The sequence below is a fragment of the Drosophila navojoa genome, chromosome X (genome assembly GCF_054131105.1).
Source record: "Drosophila navojoa isolate 15081-1374.11 chromosome X, UAZ_NAV_1.0, whole genome shotgun sequence".
Classification (NCBI taxonomy): Eukaryota; Metazoa; Arthropoda; class Insecta; order Diptera; family Drosophilidae; genus Drosophila; species Drosophila navojoa.
In genome coordinates, this window is record NC_142895.1 from 23,555,181 (window position 1) to 23,581,155 (window position 25,975).

The 25,975-nt window shown below is 38.6% G+C and overlaps 2 protein-coding genes across 11 annotated transcripts; both read left to right on the forward strand.

Moving 5' to 3' along the window:
• The first annotated feature begins 65 nt into the window (after window positions 1-65).
• Gclc (glutamate--cysteine ligase) lies at window positions 66-17,096 on the forward strand. Of its 5 annotated transcripts, none has more exons than XM_089265002.1 (6): window positions 67-352; window positions 892-1,535; window positions 14,067-14,693; window positions 14,757-15,868; window positions 15,928-16,109; window positions 16,194-17,096. In XM_089265002.1, exons 3-6 carry the CDS (start codon window positions 14,069-14,071, stop codon window positions 16,375-16,377), a joined length of 2,103 nt encoding a protein of 700 aa, XP_089121128.1. In that variant the 5' UTR covers window positions 67-352; window positions 892-1,535; window positions 14,067-14,068; the 3' UTR covers window positions 16,378-17,096. The 5 variants fall into 5 exon arrangements, with proteins under 5 accessions (XP_089121130.1, XP_089121128.1, XP_017963989.1 ...); XM_018108500.3 differs by having other exon boundaries at window positions 896-1,535; XM_089265004.1 differs by lacking the exon at window positions 892-1,535 and having other exon boundaries at window positions 66-352.
• A 2,496-nt stretch (window positions 17,097-19,592) lies between these two features.
• LOC108656440 (uncharacterized) lies at window positions 19,593-25,256 on the forward strand. Of its 6 annotated transcripts, none has more exons than XM_089265000.1 (10): window positions 19,593-19,785; window positions 19,895-20,075; window positions 20,710-21,026; window positions 21,091-21,240; window positions 21,627-22,874; window positions 23,588-23,785; window positions 23,857-23,965; window positions 24,038-24,247; window positions 24,306-24,478; window positions 24,548-25,256. In XM_089265000.1, exons 3-10 carry the CDS (start codon window positions 20,853-20,855, stop codon window positions 24,737-24,739), a joined length of 2,454 nt encoding a protein of 817 aa, XP_089121126.1. In that variant the 5' UTR covers window positions 19,593-19,785; window positions 19,895-20,075; window positions 20,710-20,852; the 3' UTR covers window positions 24,740-25,256. The 6 variants fall into 6 exon arrangements, with proteins under 6 accessions (XP_089121126.1, XP_089121127.1, XP_089121122.1 ...); XM_089265001.1 differs by having other exon boundaries at window positions 20,713-21,026; XM_089264996.1 differs by lacking the exon at window positions 19,895-20,075.
• The last annotated feature ends 719 nt before the right edge of the window (window positions 25,257-25,975 follow it).

Sequence of the window (25,975 nt, forward strand, 5' to 3'; positions counted from 1 at the left end):
TTACACCCCATGGTGTGTTAGAGCATTAACATTGTCTGGCAGCACTATCCGATTGAATGCGTACAACCTTTTTTTTTTTACATAAATAGCCGCGCGCAGTGGCTGGTTTTCTAGTTTGTTTTTCTTTTTTTTTGGAATTTTGTGTTAAATATCGGTGTCGCTATCATTGCGCTGGCAATTAGAAGTTAACAACGAATAACAACATAGCTGAATATCACGCAGCACGTTAATATCGCCATTCAACTGAATTTCAAGTGAAGTTTCTAGTAAATAATTGTGTGTGTGCATTTTAGTGGAATTGTGAAATTTTTGGTAGCGGCTCCATAAGGATCGTCAGAGAGAATATTAAGCAGTAAGCAATCGGATCGCTAGCGCACTCACACTCATTAAACACGCACTCACATGCACACAGTACACAACACATTAAGCAGCAGCGTCTTCTAATTAGAACAACTCGGTCATACACACATGCAAATGTAGAGAGCCATAGACAACCTTACATACATATGTACAATTACCTACAGTACACACGCATACACATACATGCATACATAAACAACAAAATAGAAACTGAAAGGAACAGTCGCAACATTTGTGCTGTTCGTAAATGAATACAGATTCTTATGCATCTATTATTAACAAATATTCAAATTCTGCATGAGTCTGCAGACGCAGTGAACGCTGATGTCACAGCTGTAACGGAAGTTACATAGTAAACGCAGTGTAAAGCAAATGCCCCCTCTCCTCTTAAAAAAAACACGCGGCCTGCACATTTGTTGTTCTCACACACTTACACATACATATATACATTTATACATACATATGTATGTATGTACATATATATAGACTAATCTAAGTGAAATTGTATATGAATTTCTTTTGTTTATTAAGCAAGTTGTGAAATCGTGGCAAAACAATCTACTGAAATAAATCGCAACAACAATAGAAACAGACGTGCAAATCACAACAATAATTACAACTATTAGTAGCGAGAAGTCGGAAAGAGCTAAGGCATCGCTCGTCAAATTGTCGCTGGTCAGTTGAGATTGGCCTTTGATTACACAACCAATAACAACATAAGGAACGGCAAAAAAAAAAAAAAACGAAAGAAAAAAAATAAAAAACAATATTCAATATATCAGAATTAAAACGTGTGTGAAAAACATCAGCACGCGGTCGGTCACATACACGCGGTCCCCTACACTCACTTACACACACACACAGAGAGACAGCGTGAGCGCACACGAGTAACAGAGACAGCGTGAGCGGCACAGCCAGTAGGAGCGAGTACATCAGCACCAACAACAAACAGGTCATTTTGTTGTTCAGCCGACACCGACGTAGACGCTGACGCCGCCGCCGCCGCCGTTATTAGGCTTTATTATTGCTTCTTATATTCTAAAGGCGAGAGCAACAGCTGAGCAGCAGCAGTAGCATAACACAGCAGCAGCCAACCCAGAAGTCAATCAACAACTTTGATTAGAAAGAAGCACGCGTTTGCTGCTTTTGATATTCTTCTTCTACAGCATTTGCCGGTAAGTGTTTATTGCGCTTAGTTTTGATGAGAATATAAGCATTTGAAGTGCATTTAGTGTAGGTGATTCTTTTATTGAACAAGTGTGTGATTTCGCACTGGGTTTGAGTTTCTATTGATTTTCGGTTTGAAATTATACATATGTATGTCGTTTACCGTTGCTTTTGTATGTTCTCGCCGTTGTTGTCCAATTTTCAAGCCGTGCGCAACCTTGACATTCGCTTTCCATACCAATTTATGTGCATACCAATTGATGTGTGTGTGTGTGTGTGTGTGTGTGTGTGTGTGTGTGTGTGTGTGTGTGTGTGTGTGTGTGTGTGTGTGTGTGTGTGTGTGTGTGTGTGTGTGTGTGTGTGTGTGTGTGTGTGTGTGTAAGTGTGAGTAAGGGTGCAGCCGCTACTTACATACTATCCAATTGAGTTGGGTCACTGCTGGCCTTGGGACTAGAAGCTTCTAATTTGATTTTCTAATCAATTTGAAAACTTATCACTGACTACATACATACATACATAGATATGTATGTGTATATCGTACGCGATTAATTAAGTGCCAGTCACATTTCTGTGGAGTCATTCACTTGCTAAAATTGTCTGCTTTGTTTTTTAAAAGTGAGAACAGCGTGATTTGTTTTTTTTTTTTTTTGTTATTCTTGATCACTAATTGATAAAGTGCTTCACAAAACACGCATGCGCGCACACACACACACGCATATTTATATACATACGGCTGCTGTGTCGTCACTGACCCATTACTCATGCACAAGTCGCGTGTGATAAACGAAAAGTAAATTACTTTTTAAACGGGTTTATGCATTGCTGCGGCTTTAGCTAAGACCTGCGAGTGGATGAGAGGGAGAGAGAGAGAGCGATAGAGGTATAGATGGGGGTCGAGCGGGTGTAAGTTGTGGCTTTGAAGTTCAAGGCACTCCGCCGAGAAAATACAAGTTGAGCGAAAGCGAGAGCGAAAGAGCGGCGAGATCAGTTCACACACTCATACGCATACGCACCTTTCAATGTATTGATATCTGCTATGGATTGCGCTCTCTCACATACATATGTATGTATGTGAGAGCTACAATTTCACCACAAGAATGAACAACAACAACAACAGAAACTATAGATAACCGAGTAACAACAACAACAGCATGCGAAGCGCTAGCGAATTTGTCGAATTAGCATATTATGGCTCTGTGCTACAAGACTCGCAAATATCATCGTGAGTCAGCACAATAAAGCGCAAACTCGCCATGACTTACGACAAGGCACGGCACGACACAAAACGGAACAGCACGGCACGACACGACACGACACGACACGGCACGACACGAACGTGGTGCACTTGGCCTCGCTAATAACCGTTACGCATAGACACGATCGATTACTATCGCAATGAATGTTGATTCCCCTTACAGTAAACGCACACATACATATGTATGTAAACCTGAAGCCACATTAACAGATACATACATACATATACATAGTTTTTATCTATTGTGTGCCAAAGTTGACCTTGTCATTTATTAGTTCATTAAAGTCTGTCTCAATGCCCCTTGGTGCCGCCGTCCATGGGCTAATCGCTTTGTCGAATGACGACGCAATGCAAAAAAAAAAAAAATAAGCAAAAAATGATAATAATTATGATGATAATAAAAAAAAATGAATTACAGAACTAAAGGAGTTTCCCATTTTTCCGCGCGCATGTGAAATTTAATAATGTTCGCTTAAAAACATACATCAATCATAAAAAAATTAATTCAACAATTACTAGAGAATTTTAAATACTCTATAGCGATTAAATACATACATATATTCATGTTTATTAAAATATCAAATGTCATAATTTTTTATGGTTCTTTTAATAATGATTTTTCTTATATTTAATCTTGGCTTGAAAGTATATTAAAAAAAGAATAATTTTTTAAATATATTTTTGTTGTACTTTAGCAGGAAACGTAGTCTAAAGAACCTTCTCGAATTCTTCAGGGCTCTCAAACAAAAAAATATTATTTTGATTGTGGTGAAATACCCACATATGTATGAAAGTATGTACATATATGCATGTATATATGTATGTATATTAAGATCTTGCAGCTTAATGAGAATAGAATGAACGAAGGAACTGTTCATTTTTTTTTATTTTATTCCCTGCAATCTCTGATCTCATATAGATCTCTAAATAAGACTTGGATATTTTGCGTTCTATCGTCCCATATCTACATATTTCTTATTAAGTGCTGGACAAGATGAACTTTGTTGTTTCTAGAGAGTTCTAATATTTATGGATATAGAGATACAGGGTACTTTGTCGTCGAACTTGATAAATATAATAAAAATTACAATTAGATAAGATGAATTAGACATACAAAACGAAAAAAAAAATTCTGTATAGAGGCATATCTAACTGGGCGATAGATAAAAATAACATTCTTTTATTGCACATACAAATATACCCTAGATTTTCATAAATTTTATTTAGCAAGTTATCTAAGCGTATCGCTAAGCTATTTAATAGTTTTATCCCACTTGTTGGGCCGTTTTATGTGCCCTTAGATAAGGCACCTGTCCGCATCCTAAGGTTTATTAGTCATAATTTTAATCATATAACCAGCTGTTGGCCCTAATGAAATTTTGTTGCACGTGTGCATGAAATGTATAACAAAACAATACATACATACGTCTGGGGGTATATGCATGCTTAGGCAACTTTGACATTGGAATTCAATTTGTAGGTATTAAAATATATATTTCTGAGAGCAATAAACGTTTCTAGTTTTTTAATAAACTTATATTCTTAGCATATGATCTCAACTTTTGGGGCAATGCTTATTTATTATAATTGATTTAGGTCTTTTACAAAGCTCATCTAGAAGTTTTTTGACTGATATATATATATCAATACTTACAGTGGCTCACACCTTATTTCGTGCAGCAGCATAGTAGAACTTTGAAACCGTATTCCCGCTAAACCAGTAAAGATATCCAAAAAATTTAAATGAGGTTTTATTTATTGGTTATTCATTATGTATTAACACTTTCAATTATTTTTCTATTATAATTAATAAGATTAAAAACTAAAGAAAACTAAAAAAACAGCCCCTTTCCATGTCACAGCTTATTTCGTGCACTTCACTTTCAACGACTTTATTGTCCAAAAATTCTCAAATTAGGATAATTTTTTAACTCATTTTTGTTTAATCACCTCTTTGAATAGTGATTCCATCGAGTTTACTCATTTTCGGGTGATTCCGCTGGAGATTTTTGGCCAATCCTCCAACACGGCCGTTTTGAGGTCATTTTTATTGAATATTGACCATTTCCGAATGGCCACGCCCAATTTTGCCCACAAATTTTCTATAACGTTCAGGTATGACCACTGGGCCAGCGGATTTACCACATTTGGACTGTTCCAGATCAACCAGGACTAGTCAATACCCGATTTATTGTGTTGGTCATTTGCCTGATGCAATCGGGATCGCCCTTCTAGACCCAGTTCTTCTGCATTTTGGAGCAAATTCTTCTTCAAAAAGGATAGGTACATGTTATTGTTCATATTACCATCAATGAAAACTAAGTATCCAACTCCCAAACTCGACTTGCAGGCCCAACCATGCAACAGCCACTGCCATAGGTCATATTTGATTTTAGGTGCTGATCTTGGAGCTCAGTATTGGGTGGGCGCCAGGCATATTGCTTCCAATCCGACTTATATATATATGCACATGAGTCGAAATTTAATATATTTGCGTCGGATGGGTTCCAATATGATTGCCGCTAAGCAAATACTGAGCTCCAAGATCAGCACCTAAAATCAAATATGACCTATGGCAGTGGCTGTTGCATGGTTGGGCCTGCAAGTCGAGTTTGGGAGTTGGATACTTAGTTTTCATTGATGGTAATATGAACAATAACATGTACCTATCCTTTTTGAAGAAGAATTTGCTCCAAAATGCAGAAGAACTGGGTCTAGAAGGGCGATCCCGATTGCATCAGGCAAATGACCAACACAATAAATCGGGTATTGACTAGTCCTGGTTGATCTGGAACAGTCCAAATGTGGTAAATCCGCTGGCCCAGTGGTCATACCTGAACGTTATAGAAAATTTGTGGGCAAAATTGGGCGTGGCCATTCGGAAATGGTCAATATTCAATAAAAATGACCTCAAAACGGCCGTGTTGGAGGATTGGCCAAAAATCTCCAGCGGAATCACCCGAAAATGAGTAAACTCGATGGAATCACTATTCAAAGAGGTGATTAAACAAAAATGAGTTAAAAAATTATCCTAATTTGAGAATTTTTGGACAATAAAGTCGTTGAAAGTGAAGTGCACGAAATAAGCTGTGACATGGAAAGGGGCTGTTTTTTTAGTTTTCTTTAGTTTTTAATCTTATTAATTATAATAGAAAAATAATTGAAAGTGTTAATACATAATGAATAACCAATAAATAAAACCTCATTTAATTTTTTTGGATATCTTTACTGGTTTAGCGGGAATACGGTTTCAAAGTTCTACTATGCTGCTGCACGAAATAAGGTGTGAGCCACTGTATATATGTGGTAGATTATATGATATGCTTTCCGGGTGCAGCTATTTCTCTTTCAATTTATGATCTCAATTTAAATGTCGCTGCTTAATTGACGATATAATTGGCACAAGAAATTTAAGCTAAATATGGATCTAGTGCGTCATCATCATCTTCATCATAATAATTCTTAGAGTTATCGTCATCGTCAATCAGTTTGTAGTGCGTCATTCTAAGGGCCGATGTTTAATTTGGAGTGGTTGAAGTATTTTCACTCCCCTATTTACACATCCGATGAGATAAATGGCTGAAATAGCACCGACAATTGCATAAGACCATTTGCAATACTCTTTACTCATTGAGGCGAGCAGTAATATTAGCTATATACATATATTATGAAAAAGTTGATGTTTCGAAACATTTTCTATTTAAAATATGATAAAGTATAAGATTATAAACGGTATTTCATAGCCGATACAGTCTATCATATCGCCTGCTTGTCTACGTCTTACTAATGAAAACCTGTTTAAATAAATGTTTAACGAAATTAACAAATTATTATAAATAACAGTTGAACTTTATTATGGGTTCAATTTGCACAAGTGCTTTAGACAATTTGATATCAGCGTCAGTTCCTGTCGGCTCTAAAAATACAAAATCAACAAATAGGCCACAAAAAAAAAATTAAAATAATGATGAACTTCAGAAAACAGAATTCATTTTAATTTGCCACACCCATTATGGAGGATTCACTTTGTCGATCCACGCAAAAGAACAAAAGATATTCCATTCTAGGAAAATTACTAGATATGGTATTTATATAAATTTTTCTTCTTTGACCGATAATAAGTCCAATCTGATTTACATCTCCAGTGAGTCAGGCACTTAAGTCTTGGGAAATACGAGCGGTACAGCTTTAATTTTGATTGCCAAAAACAAACGTCGAACCCGTTCGACTCAGTGATGTCAGTTTAGGGTTAAAAAAAGGCTCAAGAAATATAGGCGCAAACATTTCAATAGGTCATTCAGTGAGTCAATCAATCAGTCAAATGGTTGAACTATCAGACATAGTATCATCAATCATTCAGTCAATCAGAGTTTGAAATGCAGTCGTCAATTTGTTATCCAAATTGTAGGTCTTTCAATCAATCTATCAGTGTTTCGTCATTCAGCAACTAGCTCAGTCTATCAATCAGTTAAACCGTCAATCGGTCCATTGATCAACTGGTTAAATGGCTAGTCCTTTGACCCATCCTTAGTCATCATCATGATCTATGTCAGTCGCTCAATCATCAAGTCAATCAAGGAGTCACTCAATCAGTCAATCAATTGTCGACTGCTTAGTCTTTCATTCAATCCATCAGATATTTGGCTTACATTTCATGGACTACGTCAGTCCATCAGTCAGTCAATCATTTGGTCTACCATTTCTAGCTTCTCCCCCTAGCACAGCCAATAAATTGCTTAAATAGCCCATCTATGATAGAGTCAATCAGCTGGTCAGATCGTTGCATCAGCCGCAATGCATTCATTCAATCAGTAAATTGCTCAGTCAATAAGTCAATTGATGAATCAAACAGTTTATCGCTTGGTCAATCTGTAGACAGCCAATCAAAATCAGAGCAAAGCGCAAAAGCAAACCGAACATTTGTCCCATTGACAGCTACCAAATTTAGAGACGCATTTTCACAAATAACTCAACAGACATACATACATACATACATACATATATGTATATAACGTGTATACACACACGACTTATCTATGCAATAATATACCCTCTGCTCTCTGAGCGGACTCTTACAATTCTATTACGTCGCAATTGTTTTTTTTTTTTTCTTTTGCTATTTGCTTTGCTTTATGTGTTCAGCGTCGGCCGACACTTAATTTGATTTTCCTCTTTCGCCCGCTATTCTTCTCCTTGTCAGTTGGCGTCTGGTGCTCTTCATTTTATTTTGCTCGTTTTATGAGTCGTATACGTAATCTGCCCTAATCTCATATGTCGTGCAATTATTTCAAGTGCAACGACTGCAATTTCCTCTATTGCATATATGAGCATGGCAAATCGTTGGCAATTTGTTTATATTCCGTTACAGATCAACTCAGAGCACATATGTATATGTATGTATGTGCCTATATGCATATATATATATATTTATATGGTATATTCTATACCTTGGACACATTCGTCGTATCTGTATCTAACGTTCTGCATCTGTAGGTAGACTTTTGTATGTTTTCTGTTTCGTTTGCCTACTTTGTTTGACCCTGAAAATGGCTATTTCTGTTGCTGTTGTTGTTGCTGTTGTTGCATGTTCTGTATTAGCTCTTTCCGCATTTGATTCGCGGCTTTAGCTTATTACGTATACGCCACCTTGTGCTCTGTGCACTGCTCAGCAGCTCAACGAGCTGTGCTGTAACTGTTTTTCATCCACTTTATCAGGGTTTATCAACGCTATGACATACGCTTATGACATACATTTAAACACACACCCAAATACTCACACACACACACACACACACACACTAAAATCTATAATAGATTTTACAACACATGCTTATCAACTTGAATTGGACTTATCATATTGTTTTCCCTTTGTATCACAAATGTCTATTAATACAACGTGTTAGAACATGTTTACTTGAGCAGCTCAACTAATTGCATACCCTGCATAATTGCATAATCTCTAACCGCGTTTGATGATGTCTAATTGCAGGCTCAGGCGAAAATTAAAATTGGCTAATTGCAGATCAATGCATGAACTTTGCGCTAATTTCAATTTGTTAAATAATGAATAGTTGCATTTGGGTAGTAAAATCTTGATATGCTCCACTACTTTTGTTATGCCTATCCTATTTAAATCTGCCAAAACTTGAAGCTTTATAACCATTGCTATAGATTTTATGAATAGGCTTTCAGGCATTAAAAAACAAAACAAAAAGCTACGAATGAATTTCAAGCCGTGCACAAAATGAGAATTAGACTCTCTCTCTCTCTCTCTCTCTCTCTCTCTCTCTCTCTCTCTCTCTCTCTCTCTCACACACACACGTGCTTACAACGATACACATCGACTCGCACACACAGACACTTTTAATGGCTTCGCAGAATTTCAGCAATTTGTTCAAATCATTTTAGCCAAGCGAGTTGTGTTGGTCAGTATACATTAGATGCACATACATACATACATACATACATACATACATACATACATATGTGCTTGTATATATATATATAAAAGGTCAAGAATTTGACTAGCTAATTGGTCCGTTGAGTGTTTTTAGCATTTTATAGTCGATTATTATCTAAACATTTGGTCCACCCTAATGCTACCTCGTTGAATTAACCACGATATCCAATTTTTGTTAGCCTTGCAAGACTATATACATACATATATACACATATGTATGCATATAATATATAAAAATATTTTAAAATAAGTAGAGAATGTCTGACAATCAGTCGGTCTTACATATATATTTGTAATAAATAATAATAATATATTATAAGTAATCCATTTTGGGCTAGGCTAATCAGAAGGAAATGGAAAAAATTTCTGGTTTGACAGGCTGTGAATTTCGAAAGCACTTCAAATGATAACTGAACAGTTTTATGACCCTGAAGAGGGTATAATATAATTATTGAGAATGCCATAACTGTTAGCTGTAAACATATAAAAATAGATGCTGTACTGATATAAACACGGACTTGAAATATTTTTCAAGACATCTTAGCATATCTATAGATGTCTATAATACCTTACTATATAGCGAGACTAGGAACAATCACTCAGCAAAAAAGTTCGAATATACTAAAGAATTTTCGAAGGGTATTTAAACTTCGGCATACTAGAGAAATATTTTTTGTTTGTTTTGGTTTTTTTTTTTTTTTTTATTGGTATTACCTATCTTGATTTTTAATTTTATGGCTATGGACAATCTAATTTATAGGCGCAAAAAAAGCTTAATTTGATTTGCAATTATTATAAATATAGTATAATTTAATAAATGATTTAAATACAAATATAATAAGCGACTTTTACATAACACTAAGTGAACCAAAAAACTATAAAAAGTTGTTGCTTGATGACGAAATGGCCTGTGATGAAATACTGTAAGGCTTGATCTTGTATTGCTGAACTCACTTATGTATATGTATGTTTATATTCATGTCTATGCATGTGTGTGGTTAATTTTAGTTTAAATTAACTACAGCTGCAACTAAACGCGCACCGCTTAATTGAACCATCTCGATTTTATACAGAAATTCAACTGATGCATAATGTCGTCGATTGTGTAAGCGCATTCGGGCAGCTGTTCCGTTATGTGTTCCATGAATAGTAATCCGATTTGCTCATTCAGATTGTGAAACAATCAGAACTTATAGAGCCTAACATTTCCCAACGTATAGTCCATGCAAAACACCGCCTATAACTCATCATCAATCGAAAGTTCCCATTCTGTTATATGTTATATTATATTCAGCTAAGGAAAAGACATTCATAGTTCTGTTCCATATCTACTTTCTGTAATTGAATTTACGATACGCCAATATATAATCGTTATACATATTCCTATTGCAAGTTAATCTATTATCTATTTACTTTACTTCTGGAGATCTTCATGTTAGATGGATTCGTCAAAGAGATTATTATATATAACTAGTAAATATTTATTTTAAGTTATTCGCATTTGCTAATTTAACTGAAGACATTCGTTTGAATAACAAACTTACCATTAAGATGGATGTATATCATATGTAGCAGATAATCTTAACATGAGCTCTCGATAATTGAAGTACAATTGCTACATATTTGACATGAGCTATTCGAAATATTTACCATGAAGATACTTGATACAAACTTGAACATATCAGTCATATGATGTAGTTGGACTGGTTCTCGAGCAATATTTTGCTTAAGTTTCATATACATATAGCTTACGATTGGAAGATATGGTCTATCAAATTACGACCCCGTCTAATTATAATCTTTATAGTCTAATAAATCAAAATGCCGGCCCAATGTAGCAATTGCAATCTATAATAAACAAAATATAAATCCATATAACAAGAATTAATAATAATAAAAATGAAGTATTTTTATTTTTACTTTACGATTGGTATTAAATATGCATAATAAATTAAGTATTCCAAATAATTATAAAGGCAATCTAGAGTTTCGAGTGCCGTCGATCGTTCCACACTCCATCGTCCACCTTTCTGGGCACCTGCCTCAGCAACGGCGACATCCGCTCCAATACAGATATGAAAATACCCAAATGGGCGGCACTTCCACACGCACAGTGGTATCAGCTGATAGTTGTTGTTACAAAAATATATATATATACACATATATTTTTTGCTTGTGATCTTACAAGCGAAATCATTGTAAGAAACTCAATTTAAACTAGGAAAATAATATATAGTATTATATATATTTAATGTGATCAGAATCAATAAAACTTTCTGTGTTTAATTTGTTCCTCATATTCTCACAGTTCACATATTACATATATCATATCATATCACATTTCTATGAAACTAAACTCTTTTGTATACCACATTTATTATTATTATTATAGAATATAGTATCGTTGAAATATGTTATATATGTCTTTTGTGTAAACTGTAGAAATATGATGATATATGCAAGCAATTTAACCTAGATATCACATATTGTGTATAAATAGATATGTTTATATTTGATAGATCTACGTCAACCAGAGACATTCTTTATCATAATAGTTAAAGCAAATTCCAGTATATCCTATTCCCATCAAGAATAAACAAATGTAAATTTTGCGACCTTTTTCATTGGAATTTGCCACTGTGATCGGCAGATTTGCCAACGGTAAATTTGTCGCCGTTGTTGTTGTCAAGTTCGTCATCGGCAATCGATGGATGGATGGATGGATGAATGGATCGATGAATGATCGTTGGATCGGCCGCTTGCAATGCGATACGAAGCGCTATTCAGACTGTCCGAGCGTCGTTCCCATCCACCGCATAAGTAATCGGAGTCTGCTCGTGGGTATATTTAGTAGTGGTTTAGCCGTGAAGCGATCAAGTTCTAGTTGACTCTCGTTTCTTCAAAGAGGGTTTTTCGAAATAGAGTGCATCAGTATTATTTTAAAGTTCTACAACTCGCGAACGTATCAAAGGTATACAAACTCTTTTTTTTTTCAATTTGGAGTGAAAGTTTATTCTATATAGAATATATATTTTTTTTTTAAATTTGAATATTACATACATAGAGTTACTTATAGCGCGATTACTCAATGCTTAGCATCACTAATCAAATCAAATCAAAGTGTCTCATCTAAGAGAGTTAGCTTCTCTAGGCATGCTCAAGTGGAGCATGTCAAGGAACACAGATCCTCTCACAACTCTTACACAAGCCCGTCAAGTTGATCAATAGTTCCCCTAGGCATAAATAGATAAATTGATCAGTATTAAGTTTCTCTACATCGTACTTATCTAAAAGAGTGTTTGTTATTATGCATATGATCCATATCGCATTACGTTAACAGAGCTGTGAACTACATACATACGTAGCTCTTACAAAATAAATATTTTGAAACTTTACGATCTCGAGTTGCATTAAATGCTTACCGAATCGTAATAGATATATACATACAGACGTCAATGCTCTCAATTATATAGCTGTCGGTTTTTCTTTTAGCTGACAGTTTCACTGAATTATACAATTACTGTCACAGCTGAGCGATTCGGTATTTGCTAAAATCTGTAATTGAAACGACAAAACTGGGCTTGAGTTTAAATGTCGAATATATGCTATGAGATTTATATGTAAATCGATTGCATATGTATATATATATGTATATGTTTATATGTATATATGTTGTACAGAATCACAGTAAATGGCAAGCTGAAGATATATAGTGCAGTTTGTTTGTTGTTTAATGGCTTCAGCTGGATGGCTTGAGCTGGATTTATTAGACAACCCATTAAATAGCTGCTAATTGTTTTCTATAGAATTTAGTTTGACATTTCCCTATGATTAAAAGCACTGCTATCTTGTATCAAAATAATGATCCTGCTTGATAAACTTAACGTGCAGGTCGTGATCATCCTGATCGATTTCGGATGACCTTTGGTTATCCCAGGTGTTGCTAGGCACTGGAAATTTCACATATACATATATGTAGGTTAAGTTTTAAGTTATATATTGTATCAGGTATATATATATATAACAAAAGACCTATCAACAGCTATAATTTGTGTTATCAATAACATGATTAATTTTCGTTTTCCCTTTACATATACAAATACTGTTGTGGGTATTATTAGGCCATTATCGATTTAGCAATTATTTATTTAAAGCTCATCAATTAATAAACCACACTGAACCCTAGCAACTATTAACCGAACACATCTAATCGCGGTCAGACGATTTTATTTTATTATTCATAAATATTAACTCGATGCATGGGTAGTATTTGAAATAGGTATTTAAAATAGGAACACAAAAAGAAGTTTTTGTCTTTGTTAAAGTCAACAATCGAACACTCTATCTGAATGGTGGATTATCTATCCACCCATTGGATTGCAAGCAAAATGAAACTTAATTACCTTAACCTTTTCGCCTTTCTATGCACTTCTCAGTGCTAACTGTGAATATTTGCCTTTAGATTTAGTTGGATGTATGTGATTTGAGTAACTAAACTTGAATTTCTTTGATCAGTTAATCGAAGAGTTCCTTGACCAGGAAAATATTGTACAGAGAAATAAATATGGAGTATGTATGAAGCAGAGACAGTTCGGAGTTTTCAGTAGAAACGAGACAAAAAATTGACAGAGTCAAAATTATAGATTTATCTAGATGTGACAAACTATTCCTTGTTCTCGCCCTCTCTCTGTCTTGCTCGCTCTCTTTCCCTCTCTGTCTCTGCGCCACCGTGTATGCATCTGTGCTTTGGAGCATTATTAGTTTTCCATATCAATATCAATCTCACATCATCTGACTATCTATCTCTCTCTCTCTCTATTGCAGCAATGGGCCTATTGAGCGAGGGCAATCCACTCTCCTGGGAGGAGACCAAAAAACTAGTAGATCATGTTCGTGAGCACGGAATCAATCAGTTCATACATCTATACCACAGACTGAAGGATCGCCAGGGCGACATACTCAAATGGGGCGACGAAGTGGAATACATAATTGTCAAGTTCGACGATGAGCAGAAGGTGGCGCGCGTTTCACTGAAGGCCAAGGATCTGCTGGCGAAACTCAACGAAAAGGAGCTGGCGGATCCCAACGGCGTCAAGTCGCTGTGGCGGCCCGAATATGGCGCCTACATGATCGAAGGCACTCCGGGCAAGCCCTTTGGCGGCCTGATGGCGCACTTCAATCTGGTGGAGGCCAACATGCGGTATCGCCGCGAAGAGGTCACCGAGCTGCTGGACAGCGATGAGTGCGTGATGTCCATAACAAACTTTCCGCGACTGGGTGCGCCGAACTTTACGTATCCGGTGTACCAGCCGCGACCCGAAGATCCCCTGAGCTCCGCCCGCTCACTCTACTTTCCCGATGAAGCCATATTTCCGGGCCATCCGCGATTCAAGACGCTCACGCGGAACATACGCATGCGGCGCGGCGAGAAGGTCTCCATCAAGCTGAAGGGTAAGCTCCATTGCCTCTCAGCCTGTAGTCCACTTGCTAATGAGTAATGAAATCGCTTTCTAGTCTTTAAGGATGTGAACACACAGCTGCCCGTGGAGGGTGCGCCGCCTGGCGAGCCGGATGTTGTGCTCCTGGATGCCATGGGCTTCGGCATGGGCTGTTGCTGCCTCCAGCTGACGTTTCAGGCCTGCAACATAACCGAGGCGCGTCGCCTGTATGATCAGCTAGCGCCGCTTTGTCCCATCATGTTGGCCCTGACCGCCGCCTCGCCGGTTTACCGCGGCTATCTGACTGAGTCGGACTGCCGCTGGAATGTGATTAGCTCCTCGGTGGATTGCCGCACAGAGGAGGAGCGCGGCCTGAAGCCGCTTAAGGAAAACAAATTTCGTATCGCCAAATCGCGATACGACTCCATCGATTCGTATCTGTCGCCCGAGGGGGCGAAATACAACGATGTGAAGCTCACCTACGATGAGGCTGTGTACAAGCGTCTCATCGACGGCGGCATCGATCATCTGTTGGCCCAGCATGTGGCCCATTTGTTCATTCGGGACACCGTATCGCTGTTCAGCGAGAAGGTCCATCAGAATGATGAGGAGGACACAGATCATTTCGAGAACATCCAGTCAACCAATTGGCAGACGATGCGCTTCAAGCCGCCGCCGCCGAACAGCTCGATTGGCTGGCGTGTCGAGTTTCGTCCCTGCGAGGCGCAAATCTCCGACTTTGAGAATGCGGCGATTGTGTGCTTTGTGGTGCTGCTGACCCGTGTCATCTTATCGTATCAGCTGAACTTCTTAACGCCCATCAGCAAGGTCGATGAGAATATGCAGACGGCCCAGAAGCGGGATGCGTGCCGCAAGGAGAAATTCTGGTTCCGCAAATCGTCCAAGTCGACGGAACAGCGCGCCGCCTGTGTCCAGATCAACGGCACCACGCCGAGCACAAATGGCAGCAGCAATGCGACGGCTTCGAGTCCCCTATTCAATGGCACTGCCAAGCTGAATGGTCATGGAAATGGACTAAACGGCAATGCCAACAACAACAGCAACAGCACCAACACGAATGGCACCCACATTCAGAATGGAGGCAGCGACAGCGATCACACCGATACGGATGATGAGGAGACCGAGCTGTTCCAGCTGCTTAGCATCAATGAGATTTTCAATGGCAAGGTAAGTGCTGGATAGAAGTTCTAGTACCATCTGAATAACCACAATCGAATTCGTTACAGCCCGGCGTATTCCCTGGCCTGGTGCCGCTAATACGGAGCTATCTGCAGTCGATGGAGGTGGACACTGACACGCACTGCACAATTGAACAGTATCTGCGCTTCATACAGAAGCGCGCCGCCGGCGAGCTGATCACCACGGCTACCTGGATACGTGAGCAGGTGCTCAGTCATCCGGACTACAAGTGAGTGAGATATAGATATACCTATATGCCTTTGTATTTATATAGCTCAAATCACTAATGATTCTTTGCCATTGGCTATTGCAGAAAGGATTCGATAGTCAGCGATCGTATTAACTACGATCTGCTCAAGAGCATACAACGCATACAGGAGGGCAAGCATGTGGAGCCGGCGCTGCTTGGCCAGGGCAATCATTCCAAGACGAAAGATTTCATTCCGCCCGCACTTCAGAAGCAGCTGGCCAAGACGGGCTGTTGCGAGGACAAATGATCGCGTTGATTTGACTCGCCGAAATAGACACACGCCGAAATATATACACAAAATACACCAAACAGACGAACAGATTCACACACACAACCAACACAACAACCAAACCAACCCGAATAGAAAAGCAAATCAGCCTCTACTCTAAACACACACACACACACACCGAGATACATATGCATACATATATATACATATATATATAGATAGATAGTGTGTGTATGTTGCGCGGCAAAATGTTAGCCGAGACGCAGGCAGAAGCTCGAGCGGATCGGCTACACAAGACAAAAGCCAGCTGTGGACAACAGAATGCGCGACAGTGGGAGGAAGAGAGCAAGAGAGTGCCGTGTGCCTCGTGCTGCATGCCCCGAGCTTCGTGAGGCATCGCACTTGGGTCTTTCGATGGGGAGCAACATTTATCAATATTCATATTTTTGTAGCATGATTCTTAATTATTTAATCAGACCACAAATTCAAAACAGAAAGAGATAGTGTGAGAGCAGGGGGAAAAGAGCGACAGAGTGAGAACTAGAAAACGATGGCTTATGGCTTACGTAGGCGAGTATGCTGCTCAAACAAGAACAACGTCAGCAAAAAGATATTGATTGAGCAGCGTGTTTGAGAATCTAGGCTGTCGATTGGGCGTGTTGCACTAGATATAAATCTATACACTTACATATATAAACACAAAAAAAAAAAAAAAACAACAACAACAAAAAACATAATTATATGTAATAATACAATAATTTTTGGCTACTTCTTTATTCATGATTTTTTCTTATATATCTGCATAGATATTTATGTATGTATTCACTTTGTATTACTACGATTGTGTTAGAAAATGCCCCAGCAGGCCCGGGCGAAATCTCAACCAAGTGCCGTTCCATATGACGCGATAAACAAACAAAGAAAAATGAAATAAATAATTAAAAATAATAATATACGCCTAAACGGAATAGTTCAAAGTCAACCAAGTTGTTTATTTTTTTACATATATATACAAATATATATATAAATATAATTAATATTGTTTGCTTTTTCTTAACAGTGTAAATGATAAAAAGAAAGAGGAATAGAGAAAAGTGAAGGAAAAATTTGTGCTATTATAATTTATTATGAGTAATTGTACCACGAACACATTAATATTATTTTATTATTATTATTTTAACTATTAAAAATATAAAAATAAAAACAAAAACAAATTGAAACCAATTGTTAAAACTTAGTTTGTTATAAAAGCAAAATATTAATAATATTAAAACATTCAAAATAATAAAAGTTGATCTTTAAACTAATCAAAAATAAACAGACACATATAGACATGCATACATAAATAGAACTTATGAAAGTAAATCAAATTTATAAACATATGTTTATAACAGTTTTTCATAACCATTTTGTACGGTGCATAGATATATACATACATATAAATCTATATATGTGAAATATATATTTATGTTCTTTATTCATCGAACGTTAAGAGAATTGCCTTCTGAATGAAAAATCGATTTCATATTCACAAAAATGTACTTAGGACTTATGATTAGTTAAAAGACAGCGTTAATTAGTGGAGAAGACGTTGGGCTATGGTGCAACAGAGGTTAGGGAAATATTAAACTTTTAACTAGACTAGCGTTAATAGAGAATTCAAAGAGTTGGACGCTGAACATCTTTACATATACATATAATTAATAAATTGACTTGATAAACAATTCTTTAATTAATTCACATTGTACTTATACAAAAAAAAAAAAAAAAGAAGGAAATAATAATAAGTATATACATAATTCACAATACAATATTTTTAGCCAATTTAAAAGAAATGTACAGCACTTGATTATTATCATGCACATGGCATGGTGAGCAGAGCATTTAAGTTTATATACATATGTATTTCGATATATGTATGTATGTTGATTTTTTGGTTTTTAAATTAAATGCCTACCCTGCCCATAAGAGCAAACGCAGTATTTTGATAATATCAAGTGCATATTATTATCTACATATGTATACCAATCACTAAATGCAAATAAAAGAAGAAAAAAGAAACAAACATGTTTGTAACAAACTTATAGTTTTATTTATTTTTGCTTTCGGATCTGCGTACAGATTTCAATTTAGCTTTTTAAGCAAATGTAGCGCATTTTGCGTTAGCGTTGCTCCGTTTTGCGTCTGTACAGCGCTGTTACTGTTATAAAGAGCATGTTAGCTTTACGTTGGGCTCGCTACGTTGTTTTATTCGTTTTGTTTACATCCGAGCTACACATTGACATTCAACTTCCATATACATATTTTATTTATTTTTGGCTGACAACGTGCGTTTAAATGTTACCTTCTATGCTAGCATCTCTATGTCAAAGCATTTAACGTTGTCTCAAGTGTTGCGTATTTTTATTTTGCATTTGCTCACGTCTTTAATGGCAGTTTAATATATGTAATTATGAAATCAGCTGGAAACAAGACATTGCGGTTTTATCGTGAACTACGTCATGCACTTTATGCAGAATTAAATTACATTTCTAGTGCCCTTGTGTAAAGGATTTGATTATGTGCGTGAGTCATTGCAACAATGCATATTGTTTTTGAGGCACACTCTCTATACCGATCAAAACAAACACGAAAAAATACCGTTACATTATAAGTAGTTGCGAGAGTGTGTGTGCTTTTGGGTGGAGTACATGTCTGTATACATACTTACACGCATACATACATGTCCATGCATTGCGAAGCTCTGTAGAATCCCTTTGCCTAAGCAGCACGTATCTGTGTGTGTGTGAGTGTCGCCGCTATTGCAAACAGTTGGCGAGCCTAGACTCAATAATGGCACCTACAAGGAAACTGCAAAAACTCATTTGCCAATAAATTAAAGACCGGGAAAACTGAAAACTAATTCTGCTTAAATTGATTGTAATAAGTACACAGTGTGCGTTCGTGGGGCAACAGGCGACGTGTTGAGGTAGACGTGATACATGGCTGCACAAAACGGCTGAAAGGGCCTGTCCTCCTCGTCACATCTCTGACAACAACAAGTGATAAATAAACGCTGTCCAACTTGCAACTGTAAATAACATGTGTATGAATGAGTGTACACACGCATTACGGCAAAACGGAACACGCCCAGGGCGATAGTCATAAAGTGTTGCACATGACGAAAAAGGCTCCACCGTAGGAAAAGCAACAACAACAACGACAATAGCAGCAGTAGCAGTAGCAGTAGCAGCAGCAGCAACAGACAGTGTTGCCAAGTGTCGCAAAGTGTAACAATAAGTCGAATAAAAAACATAACGTCCTTGGTAACGGCAAACGTCAAAACTGGAACAGGCATAAAAAGAACAATAGGAAGAGACAAAAAGGACGTCAAAGACGCGCACGGCGCATACAGCGTGAAAAAGCAAGGTGTGCTAAAAAATATGGGTAAGTGGGTTGTTTTCAACATTTGACAAATTTGCATGAGTATGTGTGCATGTGTGTCTCTACTAAACTACCTTTGTGTGAATGTGTGTGTGTTCGTGTCCGTGTGTAGTGCTTGCAGGTGACAATGGTCACAGACGCAATTGACAGTTGAATGGGTTAGATACCAAACGCCGAGAGCGCTACTGTGACAGGGCGAAGATAGAGAGAGAAAGAGCGCGAATACAACAGAAAGAGAGTGTGAAGGCGCGCGCGTGAGAGCAAGCCGTTGAGAGTGCGAGAACGGAGCAGTGGTATGTCCTGTTATTTTTTGTTTTTATTACTAACACACAGCTAAAGCTTTTGTCTGTGTGCTTGTGAGTGTGTGAACACAATGTAAGCTAAAGCAGGCTTAAAAGGACACGGCAAATGTACACACGCACACACACAATATGCAAATTGCATTTTTCCTGTGCGCTTTTGTAATTTCTTTGGCTTTACGCTGCTTTGTGTCGCTTTTCTTGATGCTTGTTTCCTATTTTGCTACTGTCGCTTATTCGATTCATGCGCTCGTGCCTTGCGCTCTGTGTGTTATGTGTGTGTGTGTGTGTGTGTGTGTGTTGTGGATGTATGTATGTGTGTGTAGGCCAAGCCAAAGCAACCGTTAGCTGTTGGGGCCCTCGGCAGTGAACTTTTTAGTGCCTGGCTGCCAGGAAGGGCCGCAAGGAAAACCAAAAGCCTCCGCGACTGCAACTCGAAATACGTTTCGCTGCGTTCTGCGGTTGGTGTTGCCTGTGTGTGTGTGTCTGTGTGTGTGTATGTGAGCGTGTGAGTGAGTAAGAGTGAGAGTGTATGTGTGCTTGTCACGCCCCTTTGACATTTTATTTTACTTTTTTTTGAGTGCACGTATATTAAACAATAGAACACTTGTCACATGGTTTGTTGCAGCAGCAGCAGCACCAACATCGCCCACAACAGCAGCGGTAGCAGCAATAGCAACAACAACAAAAGCTGCAGCAGCAGCAGGACCGACAGCACCTGACAGCAGCGGCGTCGGCGGCGGCGGCATCGACATCGGCAACGGCATCGAGATGCTGAAGGCTTTGTACGACTTTCAAGCGGTTTATCCCAAAACCATTAGCTTTGATGAGGGCGAATATTTTATACTCTATCAGACCTCCGCACGCCAACGGAATTGGTGGCAGGTGGTCAGCATGAAGGGCAACATTGGCTTTGTGCCATCCAATTACGTAATGAAGATTAAGGTAAAGTGTCTGCTTACCGATGTGGAGTGACACTTAATTAAGATATTCTTTGTTCGCTCGGCAGGTGGAACATGATTTTCTCATCAGCTTTCTCAACTCATCGATTGAGTCGCTGGAGAAGTGCACTGAGCCAGAGATTAATGGCATCATGTCCAGGGAGGAGCTCCTCGACAGACTGCGCGAGAAGAAGCACACCATGGAACGGCTCTACGCGGTTAGCATTGATTCAATGTAGATGTACATATGTATATATATATCGGCGATAATTATGTTGATAGAGCTATAGATGAGCATATTAAATTATAGATACAGACGCAGATACAGCTACAGATAAAGATAGAGCTATAGATACACAGATACAGATAAAGATAGAAATTAGGATATACATACGGATACAGATACAAATATAGTAGACTCAGATAAACGTAATACAGATATAGAAATGGACACAGATATATATACGGATGAGAGTCAGATACATATGCACATAGAGATTCGGGTACAGATACAGATACAGATGAAATCAATGCCATAGATACATACGTATACAACAATAGATATTCAATGTTAACTTTTTGTTTTGTTTGGCTCATCTTGCAGGAGAGCTCGGAGCGTGACGGTGACTCATCGCTGTCCTATTCGCACAGCTACAGCGACAAGCAGCAGCTGAGCGGCAGTCACAGCCATAGCCACAGCCACTCCCACCGGCACTCGCACACGCATCAGCATCAACAGAAATCCCAACAGAATAGTCCGCCTGCGACACAGCGCCTGGACATGAGCAAGAAGAGCATGTCCAGTCCGGCGGTGGGGGTCAGTGTGCAGCAATCGATGCCGGAGTCCCCTAGCATGGGCAGCATGCAGCTGCAGAGCAGCAGCTGCACCATACAGACGCCACAGCAGCAGCAGCAGCAGCCTCTGCCGGCGCCCCCGCTGGCGGCTAGCACTTCTGCAGCAGCAGCAGCAGCAGCGGCTGCTGCCACACAAGCACAAAAGGTCTGCAGCTCCGTTTCGGATGTGGCGCAGGACAATAGCATCACCTCAGAGCCGTCGGAGACGACAACAACCACCACGACCACCAGCGAGGATGTGGTGACCACGTACAAGGAGACCAGCCAGCTGAGCACCAGTAACGGTGCCACATCAGCTGCAGCTGCAGCCAACGCCGCCGCCAGCGCAGCGACAGCCACTGCAACGGCAGCAGAAGCAGCGGCTGCAGCAGCGGCCTCAGGGTCGTCAGGTGAAGAAGTGGCAGCAGCTGTGAAGCACAAGCCACACAATGGCAACAGCTCCACGGCTATGCACGACGAGCAGCTCAGTCTGAGCCTCAGCCAGGGCGGGGACAGTGCGCCCGACAAGTCAGAGGCGAGCGATGATGGCTGTAATGGCTGCGGCGACAATAGCCAAGCGCTGGACAGCATTGACAGTCCCTCGCTCTCGCATCGCTTGGGCGCCAGTCTTACAGCCGGCGCCAATGGCACTCTGGACAATGGGCGTGGCCAGCTGAAGGTTGAGTCATCCGATGTGTATCAAATTGTGGATGCACTGCGTCGCAATACGAATCTCAGCTTTGATTTGTCGTGCGAGGCGCTGCGCGTGGTGCTGACCAGCTTGGAGCAGCTATACAATGGCGCCATCAATCCGTATCTGGAGGCGGTCGCTGTGCACGTCACCGGCAAGGTGGCCACGCCCAAAGAGCTGCTGGGCATAACACACGACTCCAAGCGATTACAATATCTGTTTGCCCAGCTGGCCGACTGCAAGAACGACACGGAACAACGCACTTGGATGCTCTACGAGGACGAGGAGGATATTATACAGTTTCTCGAGGAGCTCGTTGAAATACTGGTATGGAAAGGCAATTTATCCCAGCTCATTCGAATTTAAATTGCAATTGATGGAGAATGATTATGTCGAATAGATAATGAAGAACGACAAAGTGTTCTGCTCAAAAATTAGACCTTGTTCCATGGAGGTTAGAAGTAGTGAATACCATTCAAAAACTTGAAAAGCTCTAGAACTACAGGCTTGAAGATATTCCAAAGAGCCTAAAACCGCTTTTCGGGTATCGTGGATTTTAAAGACTAGCGTCCGTTACGATAACTGAGTGAACTATTGTCCTTCGGTTTTTAATAGAAGATTGTGTCTAGTCTAAAGTGAAAGCGCGATAAGGCGTAGAGCAGCAGAGATTATAGATCAATAATAAGCATAGTTAATAACTCAATATTGTTGGCCTGTGTAATTTATTATTCGTAGAAGATGAATTATATACTTCAAGAAAGATTCATCATTAATATCGACGCCTCTTTATCTAAAAATAGATGAGCAGAATTTGCCATAGATTATTATAGATTAAATAATGACAAAATCGATAAATATCGATTTAAATTGTAATATCAATTTAGGAAACTAGAAGCAAAATCTGTGGCTTAACCTTCTATGTCAAGCATAGAGACGAAGGAAGATATGGTATAAGGATCCCTCGCTGGGTATACGCCATGCACTTACGCAGAACCCCATCAATCAATCAATCACTTGACTGCTTTCTTGTATCTTTGCAGAATAACGCTGATGAGAACATTAGCTGTTATGAGATGTCGTGTGATCAATATCAGATGTTCATCAATCTGGTACAATACTATCAGATGGAGACACGTTGGTCCATCAAGAAACTGTTGCTTAAGACTTTCACTGCTGCCTGTCACTTGGATCACATCATTGTTGATATACTGCTAACCTCAGTGCTGCCCCTGGAGATTGTAAGTTAACGAATGCAGCTGTTGACATTGAGATGATTACAGTTTTTTGTTATGTGGCTACTGTCGATCAGGTGGAGGATATGAAGACGCACTTTTCCAATTTGGATCGCTTCAAGCAGTTGGTCAAAATGTTAACAATCATCTTCTCACTGGGCCAGCCCATGCCCGTGAATCATCAGGGTGTGTATTACCTTGCATATATATACTATATACTAAACACTTCAATCATTGCGATTTACAATTCCACTTTAGATTATTTGGGCGTGCACTTTGCCAGCTTTCTGCTGGAAATTGTGGAAGGAAACAATCCGGAACAGCTCGTCGATATGGTAATCGCCCTGATATTGGCCTTCAATCAACAATTTGGCGATCATACGGTGAATGTGATCATTGAGGCCATGCAGAATCTGCCCACAGCCAAAGTGTTCACCGAGAAGCTGTTGCTCTTGCTCAATCGGGAGGGTGAGTGGTACTTAAATAGATACACCACATATGCTATATAATCGAATACTTGAATTAGATGATCCGACGCGCCTGCTGAAGCACCACAATGAGCACATGAATACGGTGCTGCGCATGTTTATTGACATATTCAGCCATACGGACACGGCCGGCATGTTCTATACGAACGACATTAAGGTGCTAATCGATATTGTGGTGCGTCAGCTGTCCGATTTGGATGCGGGCAGTGCGGTAAGTACATCCACATACATAGAAAGTGTGTGTATATGATAAATGTATATCTATTTCTATTTCATTTAGACACGCCCATGCTATTTGGAGCTGTGCCGTCGCATCCTGCGCAACACAAACTATCAGGACCATCAGCATCGCAAGCATGATCTAATGAAGATCTTTACGCGCATCTTTTGCGAGGAGACCGAATGCAGCGCATCCGATCAGCAGCTGGTGCGCGAGATAGCCAACGAATTTCCCCAATTATTTAAGGCATAAATGCAAAGAGACGAAGAAACAGAGAAACCAAAAAATGCAAACGAAAAGAAAACACTCCTATTAAAACAAAATTAAATAATGTAAAGCGTTGCTAGTGAGGCTACTAAAGAGGCCAACAACATTTTAAATATGAAATTGTATAGTTTAGAAAACAGATCAAGTCGTTTATCATTCAATAACTTTAGCAACTGGAACACGTTTATTTACAATCTCAATTATATGAAATTCATTTATTAAGCTAAGTTTCGGTCTAAAGTCATTTTTGTAGTTCATCTTAAGAGGCAGCCAACTAGTTGCATTTAAATATGAAAATATTTTGTGCTTGTGTACGTAACCATTATAGAGTTATAGACGCTCTAATATATCACGACTATGATAATGATTCTGATTGTCATATGAATTCGATTAGAAACAGAGAATCTATGTTTAAGTAAAATGAAGCCAAAGCTAACACATTACCATAATGCTGTTTGAATGATAATTATATAAAAACCATTTCGACTACGATTCGAATTCTGATTCTGATTCTGATTCTGATTAGTTCAGTTTTACCAAACACATATACACATATATACACGCATACATATATGCTATGTATTTTTAGAGATTAACAACCAAATTTATAGAAAGAAAATGACAAATTTTACATCAAAATTTATAGTTAAATATAAACCAGGGTCATACCAAATTTATAAATGACAATTGATTTGTTTAGCAACAAAATTATACATTATATGAAAACTAAAAGGAAAAACTTAATAGGCAAAACAAGATTATAAACTCACTACGAAAATGATATTAAAAAATAAATGAAATGTTGATTGCAATTTATATATAATATGGTAAATGATATTTAATGGAATCGAATTAAATCAAAGTACGAAGGCCAATGTTAAATTTGTTTATATAATCTATGAGAAACAGAATCCAATATGCAAAATCGTCGATCGATATGTTAAAGCTCAGCCGCTAAACGGCCTAAAAAACATCAAATGGAGAACATAAGAAAGTTTATAATTAATGATAATATATAGAAAAATTATACAAATTTGTTGAGAAATAATGAAAAACAAAAACACACAATCGCACACACTAAGACTTACTCGCTATTCCCTCTCTCTCTCTGTCACTCTCCCCTTGTCTCTTCTAATCTATGTATTGCACTTTGTACAAGTGAGATTTTAAATAAGTTTTAAAAAACAATTAACGAAATTAGTTTATTGGCAACCGAGTTAA